Below are 18,452 nucleotides of genomic sequence, written 5' to 3' on the forward strand. Positions count from 1 at the left end.
CTGGACTGAATTTGGAATTTCTTGACTTTTAACTTTCCACTGTACCACTTAGCTTCCTGTCTCAAATTATTAAAACCTCTCTATCTTCAAGGCCTCTAGGTGATACAGCAGCTAAGAGTGACAGGCCTGGAGTCAGGAAGATTAGTTCAAATCCAGCCTCAGATACTAACTAGCTGTGTGTTCCTGGGGCAAGTCACTTAATGTCTTTCTAATCTATGAAGTGATCTGGAAAAGGAAAGGGCAAACCACTCCACTATCTTTACCAAGAAAACCCTAAATGGGATTACAAAAAGTTAGATGCATTTTTCAAGGCTCTCACTCCTACCACTTAAGAGTGAACTTTATGCCCTAGAATACAAATTTTAAATTTTATAAATACTTGGTTTATAAAAGAAATTTTAGCTAATCAGGAATAGATGAGAGCTTATGCTGTCAAACAATGGATAGTATTGACTGTTTTTTTGCTGAAATAGGTTTTTATTTTTTAGGCTAGAAGTGCACGAGACCCTTCTGGTGAGGATAAAAATAAATAATGTACACAGAAAAAGCATTAATAAAGATTAAAGGAGCAAAACAACTAGATGAGTCACTTCTTTTGCTCCTGATGATGTGGTTGTTAAAGCATCTCATTTTGAATTAGTAAATTACCATTCAAATTATTCGAGAGCCTATTTTAAACTTTTTTTTTTATTTTTGCTATATAGACTCATTAAGTAGTCCATGTGGATACACCTGCCTGTACTTTGAAGGTTGACTTTGATTTTAGGTTATACAGAAAACTGAGCCACAAAGTATTCAGTTTATGGAAGGTCTCCTTGGTTTTTTTATTTTCCTGTCATACATACATATTCTTTAGCCTGTCTCTTCAGCCCAAAAGACTCTAATGGCAGGAATTAACAGCCCTTTATTCTCTTCCCTTCCCTATTCTCCCCTACCTTGAACCGGGTCTCTCCTGCAGTATATTCATTAGGCCTTCTAGTATTAGGATAACTAGAAAGAATTAAGTGAGATCTGAGGAGTCAAGATAGATGTCTGAAGTGGCAAAAAACAAGAAGTACTATATGAAACTTCACCTAGGGAACAATTGAAAGAAAATGGGCGGGGCAGGTAGGTGATGTAGTGGATAAAGCACTGGCCTTGGAGTCAGGAGTGCCTGAGTTCAAATCCAGTCTCAGGCACTTAATAATTACCTAGCTGTGTGGCCTTGGGCAAGCCACTTAACCCCATTTGCCTTGCAAAAACCTAAAAAAAAAAGCAAGAAAATGAGAGCCATGACTGTAGTTTTCATATGTATATATACACACATACCCTTAAGTAACAATTATTTTGGGAGTTTTGTGAAAGCTGTCATGATTTTCTACACCTGTATGTTTATTGTTCATACATCATGGTCATTTGCAACTTAATAGATGAGAACATCAGTCACCAGTCCCAGCCCCTCTTCTTTTTAATCTTTATTCAAATAATTTGGCACAATTATTGAGTGTTTTCCTGTGATAAGGAAAAAAAGATCTTTTTCTTTATGCTGTGGCTAGAAAAAGCTGGGAAGAGTAGTTTACATGAATTACAGTCTAATTAAAATCATTATTCAGTAGACACTGAGCAAACTTCTTTCAAAAGGTCGACTTTAATTCCATCCAGCAGTTGTATTCATGCAGCTATTTAGAGGTACATTCTTAACATTCTGGCAGACCATAATGATGCAGTTTTTAGATTAAGATAATCCACAATTACCATATTGAATTTCCATTGCAAATAAAAGTATTAGGCTAGTAACAAGTGCCATAAAGACAGGATAACTAAAAGTTTTATAGTTTAGGACTACACAGGGACTTTTGGGACACTGGATTTTTTTTGGCAGATGTCCCAAGGCACAAAATTTGGAGATCGCTATCATATTTCAAAGTGGTCAGTTTTGTAGTACAGTGGATAGGACACTGTATTTAAAGTCAGGAAAATGGCTTTAATTAGCCAAACTTCCTGAGTTCAAATCTGAACTCAGATACTTATTTTAACTATATAAGTAAATCATTTAATCCTGTTTTCCTCAGTTCCTCATCTGTAAAAATGGATGAAGAAAATGGCAAACTACTCCAATATCTTTGCCAAGAAAATCCAAAATGGGACACTGAAAAGTCATGATTAAACAAATAAATGAATAAACTTTTTTTTCATTTAAAGAGAAGTACTAATCCAATCTCTTAAATTCTCCTGCCTTACTATAAGGCATGAAGAAATAAGCTTTTAGAAAATGTAAAATAAAACCCAGTTCTGTCAACTTCTATTTTAAAATGGTGGCACTGACTCTCTGGTGGCTAAAGCATTTGATTCTCTTTAACTAATATAAAAGACTTACTTGCATCATAGGTATTCATCTTTATAGAGGGATTTGAACAATTTTTTTGTTTTAGTTTTTGCAAGGCAAATGGGGTTAAGTGGCTTGCCCAAGGCCACACAGCTAGGTAATTATTAAGTGTCTGAGGCCGGATTTGAACTCAGGTACTCCTGACTCCAGGGCCAATTCTCTATCCACTGCCCCACCTAGCTGCCCTGAACAACTTATCTTAATAAATGCTCTCCCCAAAAAGATGAATATTACAAACTATTCATACATTCAATTTTCCAAGTTCAAGTTAAAGCATTAGAGTGTCCAGACTATATTATCTCTTGGTCCCTATAGAGAGATAGATAAAGCAGTCAGAAAGATTGCTAAAATGCACTTTTAAAAAGCCTTCACTGATTTATGAGTAGAATCTTGGGTAATCAAAAGAGCCTGGATTCTCAATGACCATATACTTTTGGGAAAAGTACATATAGTATAACTTCATTTCTGATGGTTCTTCCCTTATCCAATGCCAGATTAGTCTGTTTCTATAAAGCACATTCTGCAGTTACAAGGAAAAATTTAAAAAATCATTTGAACAGCAAAGCCATGAACCACCACCACAAAGGTTTAATGCATAGTAGGCAAATGTTGAGTTGAGATAATGCACTATTAAGCAATTTTCTTTAGAGAAACCACAATCTTTGTTTCAGAAGGATCATCTAGAAGTGTCAATCTAAACACAAAGGCAAAAATCCCATAAAGATATAGAAAGTAGCCAACTAGCTTGTTAAAAGCACCTCTACACCTCTATTCTACAGGTCCCTGTAGAATATCTAAGTTGCTTAAAAGTAAGGGGACAATTTTGTTGCTGGTACATCAATTCACATTTTACTTTGCTTTTAAAGGTCTGACTTGGAATTTTGGTTTTTTTATGCTGGCTAAAATATACTTTTATTTAACAAGCCTATGAGTTATACACAATTATTCTCTTCTTATAAGGGACCACCAAAGAGGCTCAAACAAGGATCATCCAGAATTCCTGACTCCAGGTCCAGTCCCATCCTGATAGACAATGTGATGCAGTGCAGTGTACTAAATTGTACATAAAAGTCACATGTTGACTTAGCCACATATTAATATTATCTATGTTCAAATGTATTTGTTTCATTAAATATTTTCCAATTAAAATTAAGTTACTTTTTTAGGCTTTTGCAAGTCAATGGGGTTAAGTGGTTTGACCAAGACCACACAGCTAGGTAATTATTAGGTGTCTGAGGCCGGATTTGAACTCAGGTACTCCTGACTCCAGGGGCTGGTGCTCTATCCACTGCACCATCTAGCTGCCCCACAACTTAATCTTAAGACTGAAATTTGGACCTCATGTTCAAAAGGTCTGGTATAGCAAATGCAGTGTTAGACTTGGGAGTCAATAACAGCTGGATTCAAATGCTACTTCCCATTTACCAGCTGAACATAGGTCCCCCCGCCAGGGAAGTAATTTGAATACTGAGCCTCAATTTCCTCATCTGGAAAATAAAAGAGTGGGAGGTGCAGTTGATGACTTCAAAATTTTCTATTCCTTTCAACTCTAAATCCAGAATTGTTTAAGATCTCATGATTATCCACTAGAGTGCTCTGCCTTATATGTAGTACTTGACTAAATGTCAGCCTTATAAAAACATTCAAAATAAGTAGGTTATACCTAAGTCAACATCAAAACCCGTCCTTGGACTATCCTATTGAAAACATTGCTGAAGACTCGAAATCAGATGTAGGTGGGGGGGTAATGGGGCACATTTCATGTAAACTCTCCAAATCAGAAATATCTTTTACCACTGAGAAAAAAAATAAGGTATGAGTGGGCAGGGTGGGGCGAGGCAAGGCAAGGGGGTGGGTGAGGGTTATATTATATTATCTATACTTTAAGGTCATTTAGGACATTCATTCACCCTGCCCACCAACATAAAATGACCACCAAAGCCTTCCTAATTTTGATGTACCTGAAACAGGAAAAAACAAATCTTGGAAAATTACTAGGAAAAAGAAATCATGGCAGAGATTTACCAGAAGTTACAAGACTTGTGACTAGAATAGGAACACCTAGGTCTGATTCTACATCCACAATTCTTTGCTGTTATACCATGCTGCCTTCTCTACATAAAAAGTAATTTTCTTTAGTCCATTTCCAATTATTTCTCAAAATATTCTGTGGAAGCTAGATGGGCAGACAATTTGGTTCTTTTCAAGGAAGAAAATCAATTTTTCCTAACATTCACTATTAATGTCAAGTTAATTTTAGTCTTCCTGCCCCTGAATGAGATTAAGTACTAGACTATTTCATTTCCTGAATTCCTCTCAGCAGTAAGTCCCCACCCCCAAAATCCTTACAGTTCCAATAAGATGGTAGCTCTGGGATCTTCTGACCTAGGTCTGAGCAACAATGAATCACCAAAAAATCCCATCCCATAGACCAAGACAAAAAAAGGAAACCCAATATACTGAGCAATCCACCAGGTAGAAGTTAAGAGGACTGGTGAACTCCAACCATAAGCTATTATTTGAAATAATAATAATAATTGAAACAATTCAATAATTTTAAATAATCTTTCATTTTAAAAAGCATTTAAGTAGTTTTTGAATATGCAGCCTTCCCATGAAGCCAGCTTCATGCTTTAACAGGTATGTAACACAAGACCAAATCTGATACACTTCATAGAAGGCCAGACTCAAAGCACCTAGAACAAACAGCATGAATCTGAGGTTATACTAATAAGAAACTTTTTATTAATTTTCATTATTTAGAACAAAAAAAATTTAAGGTCAAAAAAAAGCACTCACATAACTGGAAGAGAAAGAAATAATAAGAAACCTTAATCTAAAAAGGGCCCCCACAAGTATACTAGTTATGGTAATACCTTTTTATGAAGATTTATTTAATACAGTTGCTTAGCTAGAATAGACTGTAGGGATTACTTCTAGCTCCAACAAATCCTCAAGTAGTTCTTAGTAAGTTCTAGCCAAGCTTTGACACCCAAGACTCTCATTTTTTTACATATCAAAGAGAGAACTTGACAGTCAGTCAGATGAGCAATGGAAATTCCCTACAGTAAGCAGCCAAACCTACTTAAAATTTAAAATCCGTTCTCCCATTCTTCAGCAAGTTTAAGACTTTTCTAGAACAGGGAGAGGATATTGTTCATTAGCTCTACTCTTCTCCAATTTTGGATCATTACATCATGATACTTTTAACTTAGAAGAGTCATGGTGTCTAGCTGGCAGAAGAAGATAATGGCATGGAAAAGGTTAAGCTGGGCTGCGTTCAAGCTGTTTGTCCTCATGGTTGGATGTCTCTTGCCTTTCACTTTGGTGCTCAGCAATCCGAGATTCAGCCAGCTGCGGATAAAAGGGACCTACCAGCCAGTTGAGAGGAGTGTTGTTAAAAAGATATTCCATCACATCATCTAAAGACTCCTTCATTTTCTGCAGCTGTCCTTTGCTGGAACGGAGGAGACCATCTGATACTTCCTTAAAGGAAGTGGCATTTCTAAATACTGAATAGACTTCACCAGCCATTGAGCCAAGATGGTGGGTTTGGTCTTGAATATTCTGGGGTAGTCCCTGGATACTGGACATAAGAGTAAGGCAGGTAGTCTGGAGCTGCTGTGTCAGATTCCGAGCGATAGCCAGAGTTTGAGATTCAATATGCTACAGGAGGTGGGATGAAGGAAAAGAGAGAAAAAGAAAAAAGAAACACAGATTAATCTGCTATGGATCACTTTGTTCTTTAGAAACATAGGAGAATGATAATACATATTATAAGGAATACATATGAATACATAAGCTAAAGAAAATTTAATACAAAATCTAAATAAAAAATTTTTAGCTAGAAACAAGCAAAAAGTTAGCTGTTGGACCTATGAAATGATTATCTTATATGTATAGAAGGCCAAAGCTAAGGGAGACACTCCAAAGTGTTATCTGGCATTTATCAACAAAATTGTAGAAATATTTAGTATCAGAGTTCACAAAACTAGAAAAGACAAAAGAGAAATTAGCAAGAATTTTATAATAAATGGAACATCTTTATTTTATCCCAAGTTGTCATTTACCTCAGTACAGTGGGATTCATCACTGTCATCATGGCCTAGGCTTCTTTTCCAATCCAGCCATGAGAGATACAACTTATCCTGGGCATCCTGGAGTTTTTGATTGGCACTATTAACATTCTTTCTGGCAAGTTCTATCTGTTTTGCATAGGAAGGGAAACACATATTAGAGTAGAAACAGGACTATCATGAACTCAGCAATCCACAAGCATTATGCAATGAACTTTAAAAACTGAAAGTTTATAGCAAACATTTAGACATATAACACTCGGGGAAAATGATAGCATTTCAATAAATTTGGGAGCTTTATATAAAAGGTTAGTTAATCCGATCCTTTTCAATGGGGGGGGGAACTATAGAGAAAGGGAAGGAATTTTATGTAATCCAGAAGTGATTTTCTAATTAAGGGTTATTAAGAATTTTAGTGTTAACCAGAAGAATGTTGTACACCCTAACAGCAACATGGGGGTAATGATCAACCTTAATGGACTTGCTCACTCCATCAGTAAAACAATCAGGAACAATTTTGGGATCTCTGTGATGGAGAATACCATCTGTATCCAAAGAATTGTGTAGTTTAAATTAAAGGTCTTTAATTTAAAAAAAAGTTGTCTTATTATGTAATTTTGCTATCTTCATGTTTTCCTCTTAAGGATATGATTTCTCATTACTTATCATTCAACTTAGATCAATGTATACCAATGTAAAGACTAAAAGACTGTCTGCTGGGGGGGCGGGTCGAGATTAGGGGAAAATTGTAAAATTCAAAATATATAAATAAATTTTTTTAAAAAGAATTTTAATGCTACAAGAAGTCTTAGAAGATTATAATCTAATCCACTCTAGTGATGAAGTTGTGAGCCAGAGATTAAAAGAATTTTATAGACAGGATTAATTTCCAGTTCAGTTTTCTTTCCACCTCTTCCTACCCATCTTTTGAGGCACTCAAATGTATTTCACTAATAATTTATAAATGAAACAATAGACCACCAAACTTAGCCCCACTGTTTATATAGGCTAGGGAGAGGCCCAAAAGATAGTAGCCTACAGATTAAAGTTAGCTTTAAATGGTTACAAGTACATCACTGATCATACTCTTTAACCCAGCAATACCAATAGAGGCCTATCTACAGAAGAAAATAAAAAATGGGAAAAGTTCCACATGTTCCAAAATATTGATAGCTGCCTTTTTTGTAGTGGCAAAGAATTGGAAATTGAGGGGATGTCCATCAATTGGAATGATTGAACAAGTTAAGATATATGAATGTTACGGAGTACTATTGTCCTGTATGAAACCATGAATAGTTGAACTCTAAACTTGGAAGGAATTACAGGGACTGATGATGAATGAAGGGAGCAGAAACATTGTACACATTAAAGTATTGTGAATTTATCAACTCATTGATGGATACAGCTCCTTTCAGCAGTTCAGAGAGCAAGGGCAATACTGAGAGAACTGTTTTGGACAATGCTATACACATCCAGATGAAGAAAAATAAAACAAAACAACACCCTACAGAATCTGAATAAACACTATGATCATTTTTTTAAAATCTCAAGTTTTTCCTTACTATCTCATGGTTTTCTTTCTTTTCCCTTAGTCCTAATTCCTCATACAGATGATTCATCTGTAAATATATTAAACACAAATAGGTAGGTTCAATGCTCACCATACTGTTTGCCAATGAGGGGAGGGAGTAGGAAGGGAGGTTTGAAGGAAATTATATAACTTATAAATATTCATATGCATGGGGATGAATGTTGAAAAACTTTCATAATGTAATTTGAAAAATAAAATATTAAAAACTGAAAAAATATCTAGAATAGTTTTTATATGATCATGATTAGGATTCATCAGAATTCATAATGCTCCCTATTCCACAATTAAAATTTAAACTTGGTAGACTGAAAACAAGGCCAAGTTGTAACTTTATGTTGCAAAAGTACCAATTATAACCAAAAAAAATCTAATTAGCTAAAGTAACACCATGAGCCATTCTCCAGTAGTTGAAATGGTCAAAAGACAGGTTTTAAAGAATGATAAGAGACCCATTTGCAGACATGCTACAAAGTATTAATATTTTTTTTAAAAGCAAATTAAGGGGCGGCTAGGTGGTATAGTGGATAAAGCACCAGCCTTGGAGTCAGGAGTACCTGGGTTCAAATCTGGTCTCAGACACTTAATAATTACCTAGCTGTGTAGCCTTGGGCAAGCCACTTAACCCCATTTGCCTTGCAAAAAAAAAAAAGCAAATTAAGATGACTGGATTTTGCTGTAGACCACATAAATTTACAAAGACAAAAATAGGAAAAACTATACTGGAGCATCTATCAGAAGACAAGCACCCTAATGTACTGTGAGTAGAACTATGAAATGGCTTAACCATTTTGGAATTAATTTTATAGGAAAGTAGTTTATTCCTATACTTTTTGGTCTAGCAATCCTGCTTCTGGGTATAGCCCAAGGAAACCAAAAAAAAAAAAAACCCAAAGAATAAGAAGCAAAGTGAATACCCATTGCTTGGGGAATGATTTAATGCAATGAAATATTATTATATAAGAAGATATCTGAATTCCAATTAGGAATTCAAAAAAATGTGAGTATAAACTGATGAGTGAAATAAACAGAATCAAGAATGCATATGCAATGCATAAACAAGAATTTAAATTTAAATTAAAAGATCACTAGAACTCTTGACTAACTAGAAAAAGAAAAGAGGTCCCAAGTTATAAAGCCTATATACTTTCCCCATCCTAGCAGAAAATGGTGTTCAAAGGAAAAAATATCTACATCATCATCAGATATGGTCACTATAATGGATATTGTTGCTCAAGAGCTTTGCTTTGAAGATAAGATTCAATCTGCAAGGGGGGAAAGTAGCATAAGGTATCAATAAAAGTTTTGAAAGAGCAGCAGTAGTCTGAGAAGTTTGTTCCCCTTCATGAGTTGGCCTGCCCAAGCACTTTTTTCACCATACCACCTTTTTTTTGATTAATATTCTTTTAAAAATCAAATAACCTGGGGTCTTTGGGAGAATGGCATCTTCCCACCTTCTTTTCTGCATCAAAAAAACCACCTGGATCAACTTTACCATGAGCCCTTCTTAAATACCTTTTCTGCCTCCCAGATCACATAACCTCTAGTTTCCAGGAAGCTAGGTAAAGCTAGGTCTGCTAATGATTCAAGTGAATTATGAGTTAAATAATAGGTTATTGTGACCTGTCCTGGGTTTATAGCTTGCTAAGAAATGAAGTGAATTGCTAAATGCTCACTTAGATTAATTTAAATTTAACCTGTTTTTATACCTGAATTTCCTTATCTAATAGAAAATAAAGTAACTAGTTAAAGATATACATCTATACCTAAATTTTCCCCAACAATCTGATTTGAGTACAATCAAGAAGCATTTAAGTAGTACCTATGGTGTGTTAGCCTTTCAGAATACCAAGACAAAACATAAAATCCCAGAATTTCTGCCTTTAAGAAATTTACATATTGAAGGTAATATAGAAAGAGGAGAAGTAGCAGACCATAGATAAGAGCATTTGAACTTAAGTCTGGCAAGAAGTAGGAATTCTAAGAGGAATAAAGAGGGAAGGTAGTTAGTGATATAATAGATAAATTGGCTAAGCTCAACTGGACTGTAGCATATAAAGGGAAGTGAACTGGGTGATAAGGGCAGGGCTAGGCTAGAAAACCAGATTGCCAAGGGCTTTCAATGAGAGAAATTTTGTATTTGATCCTAGAGGAAGAGAATTGAAAATGAAGTTACCAAGGGAAGTATCCCCATCTTCCCAACTAATGTTATTCATCACAACCAGTGAATATATTCAAGGAGGTCTTTACCAGATTCATAGTAGAATGCAACTGAGAAATGGTCTCTTGGCCTCTGTGTTTGGCTTCATTAACCTTACTCAAAGCCTGCTGGTAGGCACGTGAACGGAGTTTGGTGGACAAAGATCCCAAACGAATGTAGTAACTTGGCTTCTGAACCACATCAAACCCTTCCACTTTCTTTGCTTCTTTTTCTGTAATTAGACAAGGCAGTGAGGGAAAGAGGTCTGAATTAGTTTCACCATCAGTTGTCAATAACTGTGTCTATTTACTAACACAGGCCTGAGATGCAGTCAAGTACCCTCATTTTAGGGATAAATAAAACAGAAGCCCAGAAGATCTGGAATGATCCCAAGTCTTTCAACACTATAACAATGATAATAACTAGCATTTACAGAGCACCTTCTATTGGCTGGGAACTGGCTACTAAACTTTTCACAATTATTTAATTTGATCCTCACAACAACCCATTCAAGATAGATGTTGTTATCCTCATTAATAGTTGGGGAAACTGAGGCCAAACAGAGTGATTTACCCAAGGTCATATAACTGAAAAATGTCTGATGTCAAATTTGAACTCAGGTCAGGTCTTACTGACTCCAGGGCCTATGCTCTACTGGGCCATCTTTTTGTCCAAACTAATAATTAGTAATTTATAGGAATTACAGTCCACTCCTATTCCATTCCTACTGCCCCCCATCCCAGAACATTCAACTCTTTTTGTACAATTTGGAGTTTTATTAAGAGCTGTTCTCACCTAGCTCCTCTTCAGTGAGTGGAAGATACTGATCCACAAGTAACTCTGACTTGCTGAGTGCATTTTCAACTCCACTGCTCACCATCTTTACCATGCGGCTTCCCAAGACCGTGTTTATGCTTCCATTCACTACAGACTTGGTCATTTCCACACTGCCATTAACGGCTCCTCTTGTTCTGCCCACAACCCCATTAATAGTGTGAGTCACAGAATCCTTGGCACTGGTTACCGTTGTCGTCACAGCATCTTTGGCACCAAATACTGCTCCCTTGGCTTCAGCAACAACCTAGAAAGGAGTAAGAGAATCATTTGACTTTATGTTGAAGGTGTTTCTCTAAACAGAGAAGGGAAGCCAGGAAAAGGATGGAGAGGGTGCTGGGCCAGGAGTCAGGAAGACTGAAATCAGACCTCACACACTTACTAGTTTTGGGGCTGTGGGCAAGTAACTTAGCCTCTGTCTGCCTCAGTTCCCCATCTGTAAAAATGAGCTGGTGAAGGAAATGGTCAACCACTCCAGTATCTTTGCCAAGAAAATCCTAAGTAGAGTCATGGAGAGTCAAACACAACTAAAACGGCCTCAACAACAATAAAATCTCAAAAAGCTTCATTCAAATCCAGGTCTAATGACAGCCTACATGCCTCCCACAGACAAGTTAAGTGGAAAAAGGCTCCTGCCAGGGGGTTTGTCACCAAAATTTCAAACTATTTAAAGTACAGAGGGTTTGTGATGGTCACTGGTATAAGTATTCTAATAATGCAGGTTTTGAGGACCTTAGCCAGGTCAGGTTTGACAACAAATCAAAACAGACTACTGCCAAATAGTTCTATGACACTGCTAAGATTTATGAATTATTTTCTGGTTGAAACCTGAAGTTCTATTGACACAGAGAACTCCCTGGAAGGAATCCTTTTTACCAGTGCATCTTAGCATGCATTCTGCAACTTAAACTTCCACTGTCTTGGCAATGTGTTAACACCAAGTCAATTGTTTATAGAGTCACAAAGTCAGCATGTTAGGCTAGACTTGAACTCAAGTCTTCACAACTCAGAAATCATAAAGGCTCTATTATATTTCATTTCTAAGTTATCCCACAGATCCAGTGCCTACACTGCTTCTAAAACAGTTTGACTCTGGATTTTCAAGCTCAGTACAACATTCCTATTTGGAAAACCAGGTAAAAGTTTCTCTACTCAAAGGAACCAAGTAGCAAAAATACAAGTAATCACTAAAATAATAGTCAGAGTCAAAAATATAGAGACCAAAAACCCATTATAAATCATTTTCTATGAAAGGTCTAAAGCTTTTTTTGTTTTATACACTTTAAGCAGGCCTGTACATACAACAATATGCAAAACCTAGGAAACTGACCAAATCAATCAAGTTGCCATTTTTAAAAAAGCCACTTTAATTTTGTTCTATTATCTTAAAGTCATTTTAAAAACTTTTTTTTATTTTCTCAAGGGACTTATATTAGAAGCAAAGAGACTACCAAGGAAAAAAAACCAGCTTTGTTTAAGATATTTATTTAGGGGGCTGCTAGGTGGTGTAGTGGATAAAGCATTGGCCTTGTAGTCAGGAGTACCTGGGTTCAAATCTGGTCTCAGACACTTAATAATTACCTAGCTGTGTGGCCTTGGGCAAGCCACTTAACCCTATTTGCCTTGCAAAAAAAAAAACCCTAAAAAAAATAGAGTCATGATAATAGCTTTTGCTACTGCATTATTCAAAACTAAAGATTCAAGATAAAGTTCCAGGGAAAAATGAATCTGATCTAGAAATTGGATCAAACCTAAAGGGCTTTATTCACAACTGTAGTATCATGAATAATGTATTTTTAATTTCAAATAATCCTAGGAGTTGATGGAGGAAAATATCACTCAAAGACCTAGTAAGCACCAATCATGAATAAGACTTTGGGCAAGAAATTCAGCAATTCCTGTAACATGTTTTTGGAAAAGAGGAGATTATTAGAAGGAAAAAGGGAAGGAAGATATACATATATATATATACTAATACCACTACCTCCCATACCTAGGCAAATAAAGAGAAGTAGTCAAGGAAGAATTCTGGAGTTTGAGATTAAAGAGTTCCTCTTACTTGTCTGTGTTAGTTGGGCTACAATAGAGAGAATGTAAAGGAAGAGTTCATGGAAGGTAGTGCCAAAGTTGGGCCGTGAAATAAAGAGGAAAAAAAAGTCAAGTCTAGGGGCAGCTAGGTGGTTCAGTGGATAGAGGACTGACCCTGGAGTCAGGAGTACCTGAGTTCAAATCTGGCCTCAAAAATTTAATAATTACCTAGCTGTGTGGCCTTGGGCAAATCATTTAATCCCACTGCCTTGCAAAAAAAAGAGAGAGAATGCAGTGGAAGAGAGGAAGGGATGAAAAATGGAATGAAAGAGGGATGAGGAAATGACTAGATAGTTCAATTTAACTAGAATTAGTGAGAGTACTGTGAGTTTGCGGGATGGTTCTTAATTCATAAGTCATATTTCAGGGACTCTTGAGTACCAAAATGAAGACCACTTTTGTCTAGAAGTTGAACAGAAAAAGATTATTTTAAAATGATAATTTTCTTTTTAAAAAGTTGGAAGCAATTTAAAAAGAGACTGGGTTATAAGGCTATAATCAAAGGACTAAAGAGATAAAGGTCTGAACAAGGTGACCACTTTGAGAATGGATACAAAAAATACATAAGATTCAGCAATTAATACACTGAATGAGGAAAGATGATATCCTAAGATTATAAATCTGAGCAAAAGAGAAAAAGGTATTACCATCAACAAAAACAGAAGTTAGGGGAGGAGAGTTCATTGTGGATACTTTCCTAGAAATTCAAAATTGATTTTTTTTTGAGCATGTTAAAATAATGAACTGAACCTAAGATGGCTTTAATTTGGAGTTATCTGCAAAGGGATAACTGAAGTTATAGGATAAATAAGATCACTGAGGAAGATAATAGAAAAAAGAAAAATTCAAGAGACAAAACCTTGAAACACTTGTGTGTAGTTAGAAGTGAGATGCTAGTAAAGAGGACAGAAGGAATGAGTTTAAGAATGTCATAGGAAGAGAAAGGATGAAATAGTGGTCCATGAAATATCTCATCATCAAAGTCAAGGAATATCAAAGAAAAAAACATTCATTTATTGCTAGTAACACACTGTAAAAAAGGTGGATTAATATAATAGTAGGCTTCTAGAAACTGGACTCCAAGGGTGCATGATGATAAAAAAAAAATAGAGGCAATTAGTATAAGCTAGCTGCCCCTTACAGTGTGGTTTTTTTGTGTTTTCTTCATGCTTCCTTGTGAGTTTTCTTTTCAAGGCCTATACTGGCCCTTTCTAATCCTTTTATCTTTGAACCATATAGTAAACTAGGAAGCTAAAGAGTCAAACCTAGTAGATCCAAAATGATAAATGAGCTTTTAGTAGGGACTTGAGCCATCTGTGTATTAGAGGGCACAAACTTTGTGACCTCTTTTCTGGTTGACCTGAAGCATCTCATTTACTGCTAAATTCTGAGTTCTAGATTACAGAGAATGTCATGGAAGTGACCTTCAAATGACAAAGATATCACTGTACTTCATTTGGCAGCAAAATCAGGAAGGGAAGTCTTCTGTTCAAGCATCATGTGGAAACTTCTGAGAAATGGGCTATAGCCTGGCTTGGTAGATTTAGGGTTTTGTTTTGCTTCTTTTTTTGGACCCCTAAAAAACCTGTCTCATTTTACTTTTTTATTTTTTATTTTTTTAGGTTTTTGCAAGGCTTGCCCAGGGCCACACAGCTAGGTAATTATTAAGTGTCTGAGGCTGGATTTGAACTCAGGTACTCCTGACTCCAGGGCTGGTGCTCTATCCACTGTACCACCCAGCCACCTTTATTTTACTTTTAAGAAGTATTTGGAATGAAGAAGAGATTAAATACCTAAACAACCCTATCTCAGAAAAAGAAATTCAACAAGCCATTACTGAACTCCCTAAAAAAAAAATCTCCAGGGCCTGATGGATGCACAAGTGAATTCTACCAAACATTTAAGTAACAATTGATTCCAATCCTATATAAACTCTTCAGAAAAATAGGGAAAGATAGAACTCTGCCTAACTCTTTCTATGAAACCAATATGGTACTGTTGCCTAAACCAGGAAGAGTTATAACAGAGAAAGAAAATTATAGACCTATCTCCCTGATGAATATAGATGCAAAAATCCTAAGTAAAATCTTAGTGCCCTACCAATCAAAATTCCAAAAAATTATTTTAACGAGTTAGAGAAAATTGTACGTAAATTCATATGGAGAAATACAAAGTCAAGAATTTCCAGGAGCTTAATGAAAAAAAGTGCAAAAGAAGGTGGCTTAGCCCTACCCAATCTAAAATTATATTATAAAGTATCAGTCATGAAAACTGTTTGGTATTGGCTAAGAAATAGAGTGGTGGACCAGTGGAATAGGCTAGGTGTAAAAGCAGGAGATGATTATAGTAATCTGTTTGATAAACTCAAAAAGTCTGGTCATTGGGATAAAAACTCCCTCTTTGATAAAAATTGCTGGGAAAATTGGAAGTTAGTATGGAAGAAACTTAGATTAGACCAACACCTCACACCCTTTACCAAGATAAGATCCAAATGGTTACAGGACACAGACATAAAAAACAATACTATAAGCAAATTAGAAGATCAAGGACTAGTGTACCTGTCAGATCTATGGAAAGGGGAACAGTTTATGACTAAGGAAGAGTTGGAGAATATCACCAAAAACCAATTAGATGATTTCAATTACATTAAATTAAAAAGCTTTTGCACAGATAAAACCAATGTAACCAAGATCAAAAGAAAAGCAGTAAATTTGGAAACAATCTTTACAACTAATGATTCTGACAAAGGACTCATTTCTAAAATATACAGAGAACTGAGACATTTTTAAAACAAAAAGCCATTCCCCAATTGACAAATGGTCAAAGGATATGCAAAGGCAACTTACAGATGAGGAGATCAAAGCAATCCATAGCCACATGAAAAAATGCTCTAAATCATTAATTATTAGAGAAATGCAAATTAAAGCTTCTCTGAGGTACCACCTCACACCTCTCAGATTGGCCAGTATGACCAGGAAGGATAATGATCATTGTTTTAATGGATGTGGGAAATCTGGGACACTATTACACTGTTGGTGGAGCTGTGAACTCATCCAACCCTTCTGGAGAGCTATTTGGAACTATGCCCAAAGGGCAACAAAAATGTGCATACCCTTTGACCCAGCAATACCACTACTGGATCTATACCCTGAAGAGATGAGGAAAAAGGGTAAAAACATTACTTGTACAAAAATATTTATAGCAGCCCTGTTTGTGGTGGCAAAGAATTGGAAAGCCAGTAAATGCCCTTCAATTGGGGAATGGCTTAGCAAACTGTGGTATATGTATGTCATGGAACACTATTGTTCTATTAGAAACCAGGAGGGATGGGATTTCAGGGAAACCTGGAGGTATTTGCATGAACTGATGCTGAGTGAGATGAGCAGAACCAGAAAAACACTGTACACCCTAACAGCAACATGGGAGTGATGTTCAACCTTGAAGGACTTGCTCATTCCATCAGTGCAACAATCGGGAACAATTTTGGGCTGTCTGCAAAGGAGAGTACCATCTGTATCCAGATAAGGAGCTGTGGAATTTGAACAAAGTGCAAGGACTATTCCCTTTAATTTAGAAAAAAAAAACAGATAGCTTATTGTCTGATCTTGTTACCTCTTAGACTTCTCTTCTCTTTAGGGATATGATTTCTCTCTCATCACACCCAATTTGGAACAAGGTACAACATGGAAACAAAGTAAAGACTGACAAAGTGCTTTCTGTGGGGCGGAGGGGGGAGGGAAGCAAGATTGGGGGAAAAATGTAAAACTCAAATAATATCTTTAATAAAAATAAATTTAAAAAAAAGAAGTATTTGGTATATTTGTGACTATATCAATCCTTTACTTTTGAAGAAGACCATGCCATCAGGGAGGTAATGAACAATAAGCAAGTGAATTAGATTTGTGTGAGGGGGGCTGTGCTAAGTCACCAGCCTCACTTTCTTCTCCACAGCCATCTGGGTCCAGTGTTCAGATATGAATTAAGATGACTGGAGATGGCCCTGAATGTGAGACAATCAGGGTTAAATGGCTTGCCCAAGGTCACAGTCATTGTTAAGTATCTGAGGATGGATTCAAACTCCCATCCTCCTGACTCCAATACAGCAGTGTTCTATCACCTGTGCCATCTCAAAGGTCACTTGGTTATAGAATTTCTTTATAGGGAAAACTTTTATAATTACTCTAAAGATTTTTCAGAGGGATAATTAACAGTCAATAAATACATCTAGTTCTCAAGACATTATCTATTTCTGTAAGTAGAAAGTTATTAGGACAATACTTTCAGATTTGGCCTAATGTCTAAACTTGTGTACTTATAAGCAGAGGGCTTTTATTTTGGGCTTGTGAGTGAGAAGATAAAGATATAAATATCAAAGACTAGAAAGTACAAAAGAAGGTTCAAAAAGGGCAGCTAGGTGGCATAGTGGATAAAGCACTGGCCTTGGAGTCAGGAGTACCTGGGTTCAAACCCAGCCTCAGACACTTAATAATTACCTAGCTGTATGGCCTTGGGCAAGCCACTTAACTCCATTTGCCTTGCAAAAACCTTAATAAAAAAAAAGGTTCATAAGAAGAGTATCATTGAAAATTCTCAAGGAAATGTATGGTGTCACATGCAATCCTTTTCTGTTCTTTATATAAAGAAACACAAACATTTGTAAAGTTCACCACAATTTTTATTACAGATTAATAAAGAAAGATGCTCATATGAAAGGTCATAAAATTAAGAAATGGAAGGAATCTTTATTCTGCCACCTCTTTGTTTTAATGGAATCAGAACCAGAAACAGATAGTAAAGAAATTTCCTAAGGACCTTGAGCAATTTAGTGGAAGAGCCCAGGTTCTAATAGAACTTCAAATAGTCTTCTATGTGACAATAATACACGAATAATATTTGTGGTTATATATTAAAAAGTGGCAGGGCTCTGGAAACACTAGTCCTACAGTATGCCATACTTTCTTCAGGGAATAATCTTAGTCACAATGGATGTGACATTCCTATTTAAGGTATTATATTTACCTCTTACTATTTATTATTGGAGAGTTTTTTTAATAAAAATTTTATTTATTTTTCCAACTATGTGGAAAGATAGTTGTCAAAAACCATTTTTGTAACATTTTGAGTTTCAGGGGCAGCTAGGTGGCGCCATGGATAGAGCACCGGCCCTGGAGTCAGGAGTACCTGAGTTCAAATCCGGTCTCAGATACTTAATAATTACCTAGCTGTGTGGCCTTGGGCAAGCCACTTAACCCCACTGCCTTGCAAAAACTAAAAAACAAAAACAAAAAAAAAAAAAGGTTC

General features: G+C 36.1%; 1 protein-coding gene across 2 annotated transcripts in view; it reads right to left on the reverse strand.

Annotated features, from left to right (window-relative positions):
• PLIN2 (perilipin 2) overlaps positions 1–18,452 on the reverse strand; it is a 34,474-nt gene that overhangs the window by 10,564 nt on the left and 5,458 nt on the right. The window contains exons 5-8 of one of the 2 annotated variants that reach the window (XM_074197572.1): positions 11,025–11,310; positions 10,280–10,461; positions 6,436–6,570; positions 5,741–6,031 (exon numbers count right to left, since the gene is read on the reverse strand). In XM_074197572.1, the coding sequence (XP_074053673.1) occupies positions 5,741–6,031; positions 6,436–6,570; positions 10,280–10,461; positions 11,025–11,310 (894 nt within the window). Of the gene's footprint in view, positions 1–1,254; positions 6,032–6,435; positions 6,571–10,279; positions 10,462–11,024; positions 11,311–18,452 lie in introns of those variants that run through there. The other variant, XM_074197573.1, reaches the window with a different exon arrangement.

The sequence above is a fragment of the Macrotis lagotis genome, chromosome 8 (genome assembly GCF_037893015.1).
Source record: "Macrotis lagotis isolate mMagLag1 chromosome 8, bilby.v1.9.chrom.fasta, whole genome shotgun sequence".
Classification (NCBI taxonomy): domain Eukaryota; kingdom Metazoa; phylum Chordata; class Mammalia; order Peramelemorphia; family Peramelidae; genus Macrotis; species Macrotis lagotis.